General features: G+C 39.4%; 1 protein-coding gene across 3 annotated transcripts in view; it reads left to right on the top strand.

Annotated features, from left to right (window-relative positions):
* Positions 1-16,091, top strand: part of RB195_000387 (uncharacterized protein) — a gene marked incomplete at both ends in the record, with an annotated part of 54,535 nt that continues 38,444 nt past the window's right edge. For 2 of the 3 annotated variants that reach the window (XM_064196699.1, XM_013446310.2), the window contains 17 exons: positions 1-153; positions 261-288; positions 336-385; positions 487-573; positions 2,808-2,879; positions 2,972-3,042; positions 3,280-3,433; positions 4,758-5,696; positions 6,830-7,117; positions 8,574-8,777; positions 8,861-8,944; positions 9,810-9,904; positions 9,997-10,100; positions 10,595-10,747; positions 10,982-11,137; positions 12,134-12,193; positions 12,252-12,347. In XM_064196699.1, coding sequence (XP_064052577.1) covers positions 1-153; positions 261-288; positions 336-385; positions 487-573; positions 2,808-2,879; positions 2,972-3,042; positions 3,280-3,433; positions 4,758-5,696; positions 6,830-7,117; positions 8,574-8,777; positions 8,861-8,944; positions 9,810-9,904; positions 9,997-10,100; positions 10,595-10,747; positions 10,982-11,137; positions 12,134-12,193; positions 12,252-12,347 — 2,794 coding nt within the window. The other variant, XM_064196696.1, reaches the window with a different exon arrangement.

Raw genomic sequence — 16,091 nt, 5'->3', positions numbered from 1 at the left:
ATGCGGCATTTTCAGCCGCCCGGCCAACCAGCCGGAGGATTCGACGATAATGTGTGGAAGCAACAGACACATACACACACACCTGATAAGAGGCAGCACACCTTACCGGCACAGTCACCGCCGCTTGAAATCAGTACGTCAGTACGGTTGTGGGTGAGTAGCTATAGTTTTTTCTCTTCTTCGTTCAGCTTGGTTTTAATTTTTGAAATAATTTTTCATTCTTTTTATTTTTCATTCATTGTCTTCTGTACGCTGTTTAGTTTCGTTCTCATCGTTTATCGTTCTGGTGTGAATGGAAGAAACGAAGGGAGAACTTGAAGCGGCCCTTCTTCAAGCGAAAAACGAATGTATCGCTATTCAACAGCAGATATGGGATCATGATAAGGTTTGTGTGCCAGGAATCCTGGAAAAGATAGATTTATGGCTAGAATTCTATGTAAACCTTACCTTCCTAGTATTTTTTTTCATGAGATCACCTTAATTCAGCATGAACTACGACAAGGCGAGGATCTTTACGTGAAACGATTTCTCTACGCGGTTACGGTAGCTCGAAAGACGAGATATTACAATGGAGTGAGTTTTTGTGGATTATTTCGTACATTTTCTGCCTCGCGTTCTCTAACGTTGTATAGGCCAACCCACGTTCCAAAAACTGAACGATTATGAATTCCAGTAAAATCCGTTTGCGCATCCCGAGTGGATTGCTAAGCCAGAGACTTTATCCTTCGATTTTTTTCTGTCTCTTTGAACTTCCACAAAACGTTCGCAGCATTTTCGCGACTCCGCGTTGCTGCGGCGCCAAAATATGGAGCGTATTCGAAAAAGAAATAACTTCCAAGCCCCTTGTATAGGACCCCTTATTCACACTTTACGGCTTTCTTATCAGTAATGTCGGCATGTTTGCATTTCTCCCTCATGCTCGTATCGAATCGATGCAACCGATCAAACACGATGTTCGAAGTTTTTGTAGAAGCTCAAAAGCACAGCTTGTTCCAAAATCTTTAGAAAAAAACCGTTCCTGAGTAAAACTCCGATTAGCGCTTGAAAGGTAATTTTAGGTGAGAACAAATAGATAATGAGAAAAAACGTGGGCAAGACCAATACCCACATGAGGAGATAACCTAAATATTTTTATAATTTTGATATTTATTATCTTATTTTTTATATATATTTGTTCATATTTTATATTAATATTTATAATTTACTTATATTTTTCATATTTATCTTTTTTATTTATGTATTATTTATATATATTCAGTCATTGTTTTTTATTTTGGTAATTTTTATATTCCAGAAATCTCTTCAGAACTACTCCTATCTCTCTCTCTCTAAAAAAAGAATTTTTTTTTGCAATTTATACTAATATTCTGGAATTTCCCTAAAATAGGTCGCTTCCGGTTTACTTTGGAGTTTGATGATCATCGAAAAAAAGTATAACCGATCATTTTTTTAGGATCAGATCTCTGGGCGATGATCGCTCATATTGCTATACATAGAAACCAATGACGTATTGACGTATAATAAACAACACAAAATTCCATTTTCTTAAATTTTTGAGACGAATTTTGAGGTTCACCTTCGAGTACAACGATTTTTCTGCAGAGAATTACGATTAAGAGGATAATTAGGGGGATTAGTTAAGGTAGGTAGCCATTATGCCCCTTGATAGGCTGCTTGAAAAATGAGTTCGCCTTTCCCTACGTACTGTGGAACGTTTATTTTTTTCCAGACACTGAACTTTTCCTGAACTGTAGGGTGTGATAAAAGTTGTGATGTTGACTCTGCGTAAACTTGGGCTGTTTTCTTTAATTGTACTCAATTTAAAGAATAATCCAAGAATCTGTGTTTTCCAAGTTCTTCCGTGTGATTTTCTTTTGTTGTAAATCCACTTTCTTCAGTAAAATCGGTGCTATCTATCTATCTAAAATCGAAGTTATGTACGTTAATTATATTTATAATTATAATTCATATTATTGGAGTGGATAGATTTATAGATAGATGAATTTGCTCAGATAATAAATCAACCGATCTTTGACCACAGATCAGGGGAGTTTCTAGATTTTGAAAGCAATAAATGGGAAGTTTGCAATTTCGGAAATATTTAAATTTCAAATTTAAGTTGCCTTTATTCATTATTAGTTATAATTCGTTTATTAGTTAGCAACAAAAGCTCATTTGATTTCATTTTGAAATTGGACCTCCTTAAAGTCATTCAGTTAATCGTTCACCTCCTTATCCCAGGAAAATTTAGCTGCATTCAGCAATGTTCGACTATCTGGAGTGAGAATAATTTTAAAGAGACTATCACAGGCAAACTCATCAGTTTCTTTGAATAATCGTGTGGCACACGCGGTTTCTTAAGCTTGGAAGAATTATCGTGTAAATCCTCGATTTGACAGTGAATTGATAAGCTTATCTACAGGAAAGCGACAAGAGCAGATTCATGAACTCTTGCGATTGCGGCAATTTGAAAAGAAAGAGTGATTTTTTGAGTCAAAGTCATTTTTTTTAATACGAAACGGTTTCAATTCGTAGTGTGAGTTATAAGATATATTTTTGCAAGAGATACGCGTTTCTTGATTCAACACAAATTTATTTTTCTCAAAAATATTGATTACACAATGAATATCCATAAAGAATTCATCCATAGAATTCTTATGGGTACATGACCTGGTTTCTTTTGTCATGGTTCGATTATATAAAGCAAGCGATACCGCAAGCACGGGATTTATTTCTGGATCTGCTCTGATAAGCCCTGGATGAACATTTAAATTCAAAATTTGAATATTCTTTGTTGTCCATTGCAGTATCGACCTTCGGATGTGCCCAGGAGCAAATCGCTTACGAGAATCTTCATGGAACAACGATACCATCGTTCCGTATGTTCTTCTGTTGTTGTCTCGGTTGATTCATGTACAGTTACATGAGTAGGTAAGGCCACCACGAACTGTACATCACCAGAAAATTCCAGAAATCGTCACCACCATCGCTACAAAAACAGGATCGTAGTGAACCGAAAGTAACGTTGTCTGATAGTACCGAGTAAGTTGCTGAGTTTATTTATTTATTTATTTATTTATTTATTCACATACACCAATGGTGCACCAGAAAAGAACGATAAAAAGTAGAACACACGTTGTCCGAGTCAGAGAATCTTACGAATAAAAAACAAAAAAAAATTACAAACTTTACTAGGACCGGAGTTCGGGGATTTTTTCCACTTTTTCTTTCTTTTCTTTTTTGCTCATTTTCCTGTCCCTTACTATCAATATCTTTCAGTGGAATCACCACAAGGATCGAATTCATTGAAACCGTGGAAGAGAGTCCCCTAAGAGAGCTGATTAAGAATGATTTGGAAGAATGTGCACAGTTGGCCAGGAAACTTCCACGTGACAAGCGAGATTGGGAACATGTTCGCGATGTTCATCTACAGGTGCCTGTTCTGGCTGTTGACTGAAAATAAATAAAAACTAGACGAAAATATAAATAAAAACATAAATAATATAAATATAGATAATATATGGATATAAGAAATATAAATAGAACATGAAAATTATATGTGTCTACATGGTATAGTAAAAAATACAGGGTCATCTCTGAAAAAATTGAGTGGAGCAGAATTTTTACTATCTGAAACGTATATATACAAATTATCTTAATTAGTATTATATTAATTAAAATTAATTACAATTATTAATTATATACAATACACAAATTCCGATACCAGCAGATTCACCGCCTCAGAAAATCGAGAATCACATGATTCGATTGAAAGCAGACTTTATTTTAGAGTACTTTTTTTCCAGAAAAAGGATACTTGAGATAAAGTGAAAAAAAAATTAATTTCGATTTTACAGTAATTTTTCTGTACAGAATGACATTTGCGATATAGTGAAAAAATTTACAAAACTATTCTTTTCGAAACTTATCTCACAGATGCGGAGAGTCCCATTCAGCCAAGGCTACGTCCGTCAAAATGAGGCCTCAGGCACTTCTAGTTTCTTAATTTATTTACTATCCTGTAGTTATTAGCCATAAGCACTGTATGTACTGTAGGTGTTGTACTGTAATTTCCTGCTTTCTACTAGTTCCTATTTTATGGAGTTTGATACGTACGTTACTAAGTGAGGACGAGATTAATTTTTTGAAGCGGGGAGAAAAAAAAGTTGCAAGGATAGTTATATTTTATAACCGGTTTTTTTAAGAAATATTGGAAACTCGCTTTGGATAAAAAGATCTGCTAAGAACATATTTTGCTGTGCATATGCTTGACGCTGGATACTAGTAATAAAATCACTAAAATAATACTTTTGAGCCGCAACGGTGACGGAATGTAACTGTTCTACGCTACGTTTCATTCCGTCGTCCTTGCGACCGTAAAAAGTAACCTCGTCCGTAAAAATGAGACCTCATTCACTTCTAGTACTTTAATTTAAAGGAATGAAATATTCTTTCCTCTTCCCGTTGCTTCCTACGTCTGGAGTCCCTCTTGTTAGTGAAAAGTGTGAAATTACCTCCAGAACTCTAAATTTCTCCGAACGCTGTATTTAAAAGAGAGGAATGAGGAGGAGAAAGGAGAAAAAGGAGAGAGAAATTCCATCTGAATAGAGTTAATCCCCTCTAAACACTCTAAACTATTTAAAGAAATATTAAAGAAATTTCTGTACAATTTCTTGTTTCTTATTTTTATATCCTTATATTTCCTTATTTTCCTAAGAAATATCTCTTGGATGTTCACAACTTCCCTTATTTTTCAGGTTTCCAATGGAGTCCCACAAAGAGGAGCAACATTCCGAATGGGAGAACATCTTTACGGATTCGATAACATACGAGATTTATCATTCAATGTTGCGGATCAAGTCGATATGTTTTTTGGGAGAAAACCGAGCAGCGCGTTACTGTATCAGTCACCGTATCATTTCCTTCACGACTACATTGAGGATTACGGACGAGTTTTCTTCAATTCAACCCTAAGTCGTTCCGCTCATGATTTGTCTGAATGGCGAAAACAACATTTGGAGACACCGAGTATCGATAGCCCGTTGAGCTTATCAGAAGTGGATTTGAGCCGAACTGATGCGGTGCGTATAGACGAACATCATGAGCCGTACAGACCAAGCACCACCGTTTCCGATCACCAGCGAGATGTAAGCGAGAAGCGATTCACAACAAATGAATGGTGGTCATCTAATTTTGTAGATTATGGTGGCAGTAATGAGCCCAGGCAATGGGAAAGCGTCTCTGACCGAACCGGCGCGTATGATTTCACAAAACATTCCTCTATTTTACCCAATACAGGATTACATGAATCTTCAAGCATGGATCATCTTGCCTCTTCCTCCTACGATCACCGCGAAACCGGAAGCGGCGGCGAGAAAATGAATGATAAACAATATTCATCCTTACACTCTCTGGAATATCAAAAAGATATCCGCGAGGAACCATTTAATTTCAGTCATCATTCAATCGGAGACTATCGCAGTGACTCTGCGAATGAAACAACTCACCTGGTATACGATGAGCCTGATCTAAACCCTATGCTTCAGACAGAAGACAGAATAAGAACCACAATATCCTCGTCCACACCCTCCACGCTTGACCGCCTCTCAACCGTCCCAGACTCTATCGAAGCCTCTCAGATACGGTCACCCTCCAGCGCTTATTCGAACATGTTCTCGGACCAAAAAACTTCCGAAGTAGGTCACATCGGCCAATTATTTGAAAAACTGAGTTACTTTACTGTATTGACCCCTCTAAGTTGTTCTAATTTTGAGTAGAGACTATTTTCAAATTTTTAAAGTCAGATGCACTCAAAATATTTTACTTGTTGTTGCATCCGCAGCCTAAGAAGAAGGTTACAAGATTTTCGTAGCACTTCTGATGATCTTGATCTTTTGATGACCATTGTTCAGAAAACACAAATTGCCTTTGGACGAAACATTTTTTGAAAGCACCGTTTCAGGAAATTCTACGTATTGGGATCTCTGTAAGAATAGGTAGGAGTAGGAGTATGGTCAACGAGTATGAGGGTGATCCGTTTTTTTCTTAATAATCTGGAGAAAAAGAGTGTCTGAAGCGAGTGAAACATCTGAGGGTGTTTTTCCCAACGATGCAACTTATTACGGGTAATGGAACGAAGACAATTCGCAACACGTACGCGATTGTGCGAGAAAGCGAGCTTCTGCTACTTATTTCATTCATTTATTTATTTGAAAACACCCATAGCTATGCGATAAAATAGAAATAAGAGGAAGAATAGCTTACTAGAATTCCACCTAAGCTTTACATAGCAAGGTTGGTTTTTCATAGCACATAGTGTGGTGGATTGAGAGGTCATTCTTCTGCTACAGAAGGTTATCTGAGTTTTATTGATTGGATAGCGGAAACGATGAAGTCAGCATTGTATTGCAAGTTGTTCGATTGATTGATTGTGAAGAAGGCGAGATCACAAAAAGGTTCAGTTTCAGTAGCGTTTGAGGTTTTCGAACTCTAATGCAACCTTACAATTGCTTGCGAGGTCAAACCAATGCGTCAAAACAGTGTTTTTATCCTCCCAAACAAGTTTGGTACTAATTAATTGACTCCGAGGCGATGAAGGGTTTGGTTAGCACTAGGGCGAATTCGAACTATCGATCGATCGTACAGTTACCAACGGAATCTCTTTCCAACTGGGCTATATCCTCCATTTTCTGGGTACCTAAAGAGAATTAACGTGGACTACACCACTATCCCTACCTGTTCGTGTAAATATCCCAAAATAGTCGATTTTGTGATCTATATCTTTTAAAAAACAGTTAAAACCGTCATTAGGTAACATTGAACTGTTCAGAGAAATACTCACAGTGTGATTGGCGGATCTGACAGTGAAAGAATGTCAACAACACTGAATAGTGGCGAACATCGTTATGATCCATACGCAACCGATACGACATCCTCGACAGTGGTGGAGAAAGAGTACAGGGAGGAAGCGAAGACCGCAAATCAACTGCGAGAGAAAGGAGTTGAAGGAAACAAGAGCGGTGGCGAATTATCCGACAGCGAAACACTTGTTGCTCCACGGTCGCCGGATTCTATGTCAGAATCCACACTTTTACCGAATGATAAGTATCCGTACGAAGTGAGTATCGTATCCGTTAACGACGATAAAAACAGTTGAATTTTCTTCATATCAAATGGAGAGTAATAATGTATTGTCCATAGCAGTAGGTCACGAAGTTATTTCAAAAATTTGGAAAAAAAACAGAGTAAAAAACAGAGGGAAAATCCTCAAAACCGTTTTTTTTCAACTCTTAAAATCTTCCAGCAGTCGATATCTATAACTAAAAACTTAACTTTTGGCTAGTCACGATCAATCCTCCTCATAATTTTACAAACCGCTCATCGATGTTGATCTCCCATTGATCGATCGCTCCCTTTTTTTTAGTTACTAGCTCTGGAAATCACTAGTGAAAAAACACGAAATTAGAAAGACGAAAGAAAGAACACAGTGCGATCACCAAGTACAAATTATTGCATTCACGGTGGCCGGGAACAAACGATCCAGAATGATTTCCTAGAAGGATCCGGAACTGATCCATGCTGCCACAAAGGGGCATAGAACACGATTTTTCGGCCGCCTATTGCCCATTACATGTGAACGATAGCCCATAAACGTTTGTTGACCCATCCCTGCGTCTCTTCCCCTCGTTATATGGAACGGTCGTAGATCCGTCGTTCAGCTTTTCATTCATTCCATTTTATTCGAAATTATCCGAAAAATTTCAATGTGTCCAGCATTTCAATTTTGCTATCACCTCTCACGTCAGAACCAGCATCACTCGACGTTATATCTTTTAGTTTTCTTTCCAGAATTTCTGGAAAAAAGAATAATTTTTTCCGAAACATTCCCGACATATGTGGATCCTTTCTCAGCTGTAGCCGTCAATTCAGTTTCCGATTCATTTTTTATGAACTCACATGGGATTCTTTTTTGCGAAGAGAGATTAAAAGCATTTGGTCGAAAAAATTTTAAAAAAAAAGAACAAAAGGAGTGTAAACACAATTGTGATGCATTTCTCGGCTTTCAAATACGTCCAACTTCTTGTTATTTTTGACAACATCATAATTAGTGGAAGATAATTAGTCCTCAAATCTGATCACTCCTGACCTACATCGATTTTTCAACTTTTGTGAATCAGTACAGCTTTGGATGGGAATTCTATCTGGGATTCACTGAGTTTTTATGGCAGCCATATACATTAAGGACAAAATGACGTGAGTCGCGGTGCGGTTGCGTATGCGGTTGCGCTTGAAGCGGTGCAGTTGCGTATGCGGTTGCTCTCGAAGCGGCGCGGTTTTGGTAGCGGATGGGAACGGGGTGGCACCATCGTAAACTGCGAAAACGATGAGCGGTACCAGCAAGGGTCCCACCGCATCCTAACCGCCGCCCTACACCGCACCGCTTCGAGCGCAGTCGCTTACGCAAACGCACCGAGCCTCATGTTGTTCTGACCGGGTTACAATTTTTTTTTGCAATTTTATGAGGCTACGTCATTGTGTTAAAATATTTTTTTTAAATTCTCCACCATGTTCAGGTCGAAACGCTTGCTCCTACTGCTGAACTGGAGGAAACGCATCTAAACATTTACGTCGATTTGGTCCCTCCACCTCACCTATCAGAGCCGGATGAGACCCATAACCGAAATAGAGAAGCAGAATTACTGCTCCATGACGTTCACTGCACTCATCGTGTTCTACAGGAAGAAATCGATAAATATGAAAATAAAGCTTGGCTGAAGGTGAGTCCTCATCTCGTGACAGATGGCCAGTTCTAGTATTTCTACAAATAAAATCAGGCCTATGAAAAAAAAAGGATTTTAAGGGGAATTCTCCTAAGGAGGTGGTTTACGACTCTGTTGCTGCTGATCCGAAAAACATTTATGACGCCGTTTATGATCAAAATCAGGTAAACGTATGTTTTTTGTAGAGCTTGAGTTTGGTTCTACTCTCTATAAACGGCCTCATGTTTATTCAAGAAACAATTCATGAAAAAATTCTCATTCTTAAAAAAATCCTATCAGTCACCGTTAACATTGACCACAGCTCTCTCCAACTTGACTTTTCTTCCTCAAAAATAGTCAATATCAGGAATTTCAGCTAAAACAGAGTCAGCGAAAAACCTTTCGATTTTTTTTTCATCCAGGCATCTCAGAGGTCCATACAATTACGTCCCAGCAACGTATAAATAGTGAAAAATCCATGCATGAAAGTAAAAATTCAAATTTTGTTTTGGTGTGAAAGTCTAACTATCCTAATCTTTTAAAGCTCTTTTCACGAATTTAAAGAGGTACCAAACCCTCAGGAGTCCTCATCTCGGGGTTGTAGATGCAATTTGTGGATTCAGGTTGTATAGACAAGCGTTGCAGCGCTCAATTATTTCTCGTCGTCATCAAAAAACGGCGTGGGAATTTCGTTTCTACCTACGAAGTACGTTAGAACACGTCCCTTTTACACGCTTCGCTCCTATTCTGAGCAGCCTATTCGTTCGTTTTATTTGGATAGGCTGGTGAGAAGACTTCATTGATCTTCGACCGCTCGCTCGTGGACGCGGCGCGTGCGCAAGGCGGCGCTTTGCGACTAATTTCGTGGGAGAGAACGCCATCTTTCACGCTGCTTTTCCAGAACGATTAGGGGAATATCAGGAGAGCCATGCACGTTTCGTAATCTAGAATCCGAATTTTCATTTTTCCTGGGGTTTCCATACCACGTCAATTTTATGATACGCTGCATTTAAAAAAGACTAAATCATTGTATACTTCCGGACTTTAAAGGTCCACCATGCTCATGGTGCTATCGTTCTCTCCGAACCCGTACAACGTCCACTTGCTGTCTCTCCTCCTATTTACGAGGAAGTACCAGAGGAACGGTACGTGATGAGTTATAGTGCATCTTCGAAATTTTCATGTGTACTTAGTTTTACTGTACTGTACCGTATCAACTTACTGTATTTACTCCCAGACATCACGTTGAAGAACTTCATTACGCAGAGACTGAGCTGTCAAAACGGCCCCATTACATAGACGATGAGAACATCTATGCAGAAATCAAGGATATTCCTCAAGGTATAGCGCTAATAGTTACTGTCATCATTACAAAGCATTACTGTAACTATTACTGTAGAATTACTAGTTATTACTGTAGTTGTTCTAAACAAGCTTCTCGGTAACAGAATATTAAATAAATTTAATAAGTTAAAATTTAATAACTTAATTCAATAAATTCAACGCTTATTTTTCATATATTTATAATTTTCTGTATTATTATGTACTACATTGTTGCATCACATTTATTATTGAATTCAACTGTGAACTTATTAGGGTAATTCTAGTTCACAAATCCGAATTATTGATTGACCTTCTATTTTTCTTAATTATTTATTGGTTAGTTTATTGTTATTATTGTTATTATTTTTGTTTATTTTTACTTCTACAACACTTGCACCTGACACGTTCTGTTCTAAGTCCCAGAATCCTCAGCACTAAAAATATGGGCAAGGGATAATCTGAGCTCCACGTGAGGTGCCCATTAAAAAAGGAACAAATTTCCAGAATTTCAGTTCCAACAAAGCAAGGAAGCGATGTGACAAGCGATATCAACTATAACATCAATAAGGAGCAAAACAGAGCTCTTATCGACAATACGGTGAACGCGTCCCTGGAAATCCACCAAAATATTCCATTCCAGAGGAAAAAAGAAGAGCTGGCAACGCGTGAGTTGTAATAGGCGTGAATCCACGCCTCCGTGCTTAGAACACCTTGAAGTCGCACATTTGTCTTGTTTATTTGTTTGTTTGTTTATTACGTGCGTGCTTCAATGCGTGCCAAAAGAGATGTGACAAGGAGAAAATGGAAAACACTAAATACGTTAGATACATAGTGAAAAATCAGAAAAAGAATACAACAGGTACGTGGAAATGAAATACAGTAAAAAGATCTTGATTCAGGGAAACAAACCCCATACTACAGTTCCGAAATCGTGCATGCAAAGCTGGTTAACGCTGACTATGACGATGTCGTAAAGGAGAAGGACTATGATGTCAAAATAAATAGAGAACTCAACTCAAAGCATCAAATCATCCGTGAATTAGATGAGAAGCAAAGTAAGCGCAGATTTTTCTTGAATAAATAGACTGGTGTGCAAAAATTAAGGACGAAAGTAAATTTCGCTGGATGTCTCAGTGCCAGAAAACTTGGACCATACATAGAAGGAACTGCTACAGTATGGTACGGAAGGTAACTGAAAGAAATACGCAATGAGATGAAAAAAAAATGATACTTTTATTCAAAGAAAAGAATTACACTGAAGTCACCGCGATTTATATAATTTATAAGGGTCCCAGGACATCATAAAACACGGGACATGGTTCTTAATAGGGTGATCACCACGGACGGCAAACTATGCTCTGTAACGTGCTCCCATGCTGACCGCAAGGTTGGTAAGGAGTTCTCGCGGTAGGGCGCTGTAGTATATAGCCGCGCTATAGTCATGCTGACCTCACGCCATGCGACGTCCAGCTTTTTGTGCAGGACTGGACGACCTTTGGAAGCACATTCCCCCACTTTCATTCATTTCCATCTTAGAGGCAGCATACCACGAATCTGGGTGGTACGGATTTCAAGTGGAGTATCCGTATTCGGGGTCATAGATTATGGAGACCGAGGTGGTTCCGCTCCCTGCATCACTGCAAACAGCAGCCTCCAGAATGCTGTTTTGTACGACGCCATCTATTGTAGCGCCCCACCTCTTGTGCCGCCTCCGCCCTGCGATTCGTCGAAAATCAATTCGGACTGCTCCTATAGGCAGTAAGGGACGCTACGCGTGCAAGGGTGGCGCGCTGCCATAAAAGGCATCGTACGAAACAGCATTCAGGGGCCGGCTGCTTGCAGTGATTCAGGGAGAGATGAGCGAATCCACCCCGGTCTCCATAATCTACGACCCCGTATACGGATACTCCACCTGAAATCCTACCATCCCAGATTTGTGGTATGCTGCCTTCAATACAGTGTTATGTACTCTTTACCTATCTCATCCTCAAGTTTTGCACACCAAACTGACTTCTATCACCCCAAAACTGACTTATTACCAGGAATTTCAGGATTCTCTACCGAGGAGAACAGGAGTTTGAACCATGACTACCATTCAGCGAAGCCTATCCGTAAGCGTTTCTTAATTTTCTTTACAACGGAGCTGTTTGATATGGGCTTCTCTTCTAGCATCACCAACTTTCCAACGACTTCAACACGCATACACTCCTGAGGATATAAGAGATCACGGAAGCAGTCAGCGAACTTCACTCAGCGGAAACAGAGGTACAGTCAGTTTCAAATTTTAACGCCATTCGAGTGATAAGCCTAGAACACCGTGTCCGCTTGATTCCACGTAAGATTTCATTTTGCAAATTCATCCTGTCTGGCTCGACCTACAATTTCATTCTCTTTCATCCCATTTTCATTCGCTAAGCATCTCATTCATTTCGTTCGAGTATAGCCACTTCTAGCTTCTAATGAACCCAGTAGCTGAGCAGAGCGAGATCAGCGCGCTGTCAGCATACTGCACACTGTTCTACGTCTCAGCTGAAGCTGCATCGTACTGCTCATATTTCCAAAGCAAAAATTTCAGTGAAAAACCTGCGAAAAACCTGCAAAGTAATTAGAGAGATCGTATAACGAAATTGATGTAGTGTGGTAACGTAATGGAAAGCGTAGAGTTCAATGTGTAGCTTACAAACATGACCGTTGCTATGCTCAATTTGGCCTAATCGTCCTGAAAAACAGCGTGGGAAACTATGTTTGCTCCTACGAACTACATGAGAACGCGCCGCGTCCGTAATACGACAACATAGGCCAATAATCTGATAAAGATAGATTCAGTGGGCCGGTGTAGCGCAATTGGTAAGAAGTTCTGCTGCGACTGGTTCCGCTGACTCGATCGATGGTTCGAAACCACCCCAGAGACAACAAATCCACCTCCACTGCGCACCCCGCATGCACGAGCGAGCGGTTGAAGATCAATGAGGTCTTCTCACCAACCTCACTCAAGTAAAACATATAGGAATAGGCGGCTGAGGAGACCAGAACGTGTACAATTACTCCCGACCGCTCGCATGTGGATGCAGCGCGTGCGCAGCTGTAGCGCGTTCTAACGTACCTCGTAGGAACGAACGCCGCTTCTCACACCGTTTTTCAGGACGATTAATGGGAATTGAGCTAAGCCACTCTAATATTCGTCATTTATACACTGGACTCCATGTTTTCCACAGCTTTCCACATTACGTCGATTTCCTCTTACGCTGTGTTCAAGGAAAAATAAGCGCAATCGCATTCTATCTTCATATACTCGTGATGGGCAACTTAATACTGAAAATTGGTGTGGGAAACTGTGTTTGTTCCTACGAGGTGTATAAGAACACAATTTTCCACAGCGTTTTCAGGACAATTAGAGTAACACTGAAGTTTATAGAGAAAAAATGCGATTTCACTCATTTTTCTTGAAGAGAACGTGAAATGAAATCGATATAGTGTGAAACCTTGTGATTGGCTTTCATTTTGATCGATAACTACTATCTTGACGAGGACGAGTGCAGAGGGTCCCATTTGGTCTCACTACATGCATCACAGACTCAGTCACAAGTCCATCAAGAGTAATGTTAGCGCACTCCTTACTGGTTAGGTTAAAGGCATCACCCCACGAATCTGAGGTGGTACGGATTTCAGGCCGAGTATTCGTATACGGAATCGTAGATTATGGGGAAAGGGGTGATTCCGTCCATTTCTTCCTAATTGCCGTAAAAAACGGCCTTGAAGATACGGCCTCAGGCGTTCCAGCGCGCTATTTTCTACATGGAGTTTGATTGGAGCGCGCCAGACTTGTGCAGGCACTGCATCGTCCGGCCCGTTCTTTACGGCAATTGGAGAGAAATGGACGGAATCACCCCTTCATAGTGTTTTCCCAAGGAATGAACACCCTTTCCATTTTCCATTCCATAATCACTGATGTGACATTGTATTGGAACACAACCACATTATTATGGAAATCATATTCATAACTGTATTCATTGTCGGCATAGAAAACGTGCAACAAAAGATCTCATAACACTATTTTTGTCACAATCTGTACATTCTTCTCTGTCCAACAACAAAAAGTTATTCTTGTTTGATAAATCGATACTTTCCCACTCCTATTCCTCCGAAATCTCACCGGAAGATTGAAGCCGTGTTGAAAAAACCACGAATATGGTACAATCACGTACGCATAGTGTTTTCCTAAAGATCTATACTCCGAACACCATGTTTTCCTCCGAGTTTCCATGCTAAGTCAATACAATCACGTGTGTATAATCGCTCACAATTCCAACTATCCGTTATTCTTTTTTCTTTTTTTTTCCAGCCTTATTACTCGTAACCCATTCCTGGTATAACCTCATTCATACTGACCGTACTCATCGAAAATGTCAAAGATTGCTCTCATTTACAATGAATGTCACCCTGTCTACAAAAACAAAACACTTCCTGTGTCTTTAGCAAGCAAAAATTAAAGGCATCACCATACGAATCTGAGGTGGTACGGATTTCAGGTGGAGTATTCGTATACGGGATCTTAGATTAAGGAGAGGGGGTGATTCCGTCCATTTCTTCCTAATTGCCGTAAAAAATAGCCCGGAAGATGCGGCGCCGCACAAGACTGGCGCGCTCCAATCGAACCTCTTGTACAAAATGGTGCGCCAAAACGAATGAAGCCGTATCTTCCGGGTCGTTTTTCACGGCAATTAGGAAGGAATTGACGGAATCACCCCTTCTCCTTAATCTAAGATCCCGTATACGAATACTCCACCGGAAATCCGTACCACTCCAGATTCGTGAGGTGATGCTTTTAAGTTCTTATTACGCGTTTAGAACTAGCGCTCGGAGAAATCTTTGAGTTTGTTCGGTTCTTCCTAACGGTAGGTAGAATTCGTCAAATTTATTATTATTACTTATTATTATTTCATTTTTGCTTTTTTTTTCGAATTTGTCGATAAACAGGTTACACCTATCATCAGCAACTACATTGTAGACTTAAATAACCTAATTTAACGTTACGTAGCTAACTGTCGTTAAATCTCGTCAAAGTGGTAGATGTCGGCCAATTCCTTTCTCTGGAACCGAGAATCCCCGAGCTTTTACATGAACCCAAACAGAAATAATGATATTAGAAGGATAGTTTACATCGTAACTCTTTATTTCCTTTACCTCACTGGCTTCTCACGTGTTCTCACGGAGTGGAATAATCACATTCAGCGGATATAAAATCTAAGTCCCCCAAAAATTTTACGTATTGTTCTGCTTAGTTGGTTCAGAAATAGTTCTACTATATATTTTCAACCTCGCTGAGGCAAAGACCTTCATACTTTTATCAAAGGTTGACGAAGCTCAGTTCACATATTATATTTATTATTTAGTATATTAGTATGTAGTATATTTTGGTATGGTTTTAAATATTTTTTAATAGAAATGTTACATCAATTAAAATGTTCCATTAAAATAGGTTATCAGGTTGAGCAAAGTTCTTTTACACCGGAAGGATCCTTACTATTCTAATTTTAACAGAAATATAACTATAACGCGAACTTAAATTCCCCATAAGAATTACAATTACAGTATCATTACGGTTCAGAAAGAGTTACTATTACCACAGATAAGAAATCTGGAAGGGTCTAATGAGTAAACTTAAAGTCACCTTTGAGGTTATCGAGACAGTTGTACAATAATTTTTCCTGCAATGAAATTCTCGCCTCCTAAGACTCTGGAACAGATGGCGATGGCATCTGGAACAGGACGAATGAGGATTGCGTTGAGAGGATTTAGCCGAGCTCCTCAACAGCTCCTCAACCAGAGCAGAGCAGCCGAAACGACATTAAGACGCACCTACTGCCATAGTGTAGATGGACTGCAACCTGTGAAGATTTTTTTTCGTGAGCCGATGTGTCAAATTCACAAAGCTACGCACTGAATAAAAGGATAAAACGATATAGGGTCAAAAGGATAGAGGGTCTGGCATTAATCGTTCCACTTGGG

The sequence above is a fragment of the Necator americanus genome, chromosome IV, assembly GCF_031761385.1.
Source record: "Necator americanus strain Aroian chromosome IV, whole genome shotgun sequence".
Taxonomy (NCBI): domain Eukaryota; kingdom Metazoa; phylum Nematoda; class Chromadorea; order Rhabditida; family Ancylostomatidae; genus Necator; species Necator americanus.
The sequence above is the reverse complement of the archived record's forward strand: the minus strand, read 5'-3'. Positions and strand labels throughout refer to the sequence as shown.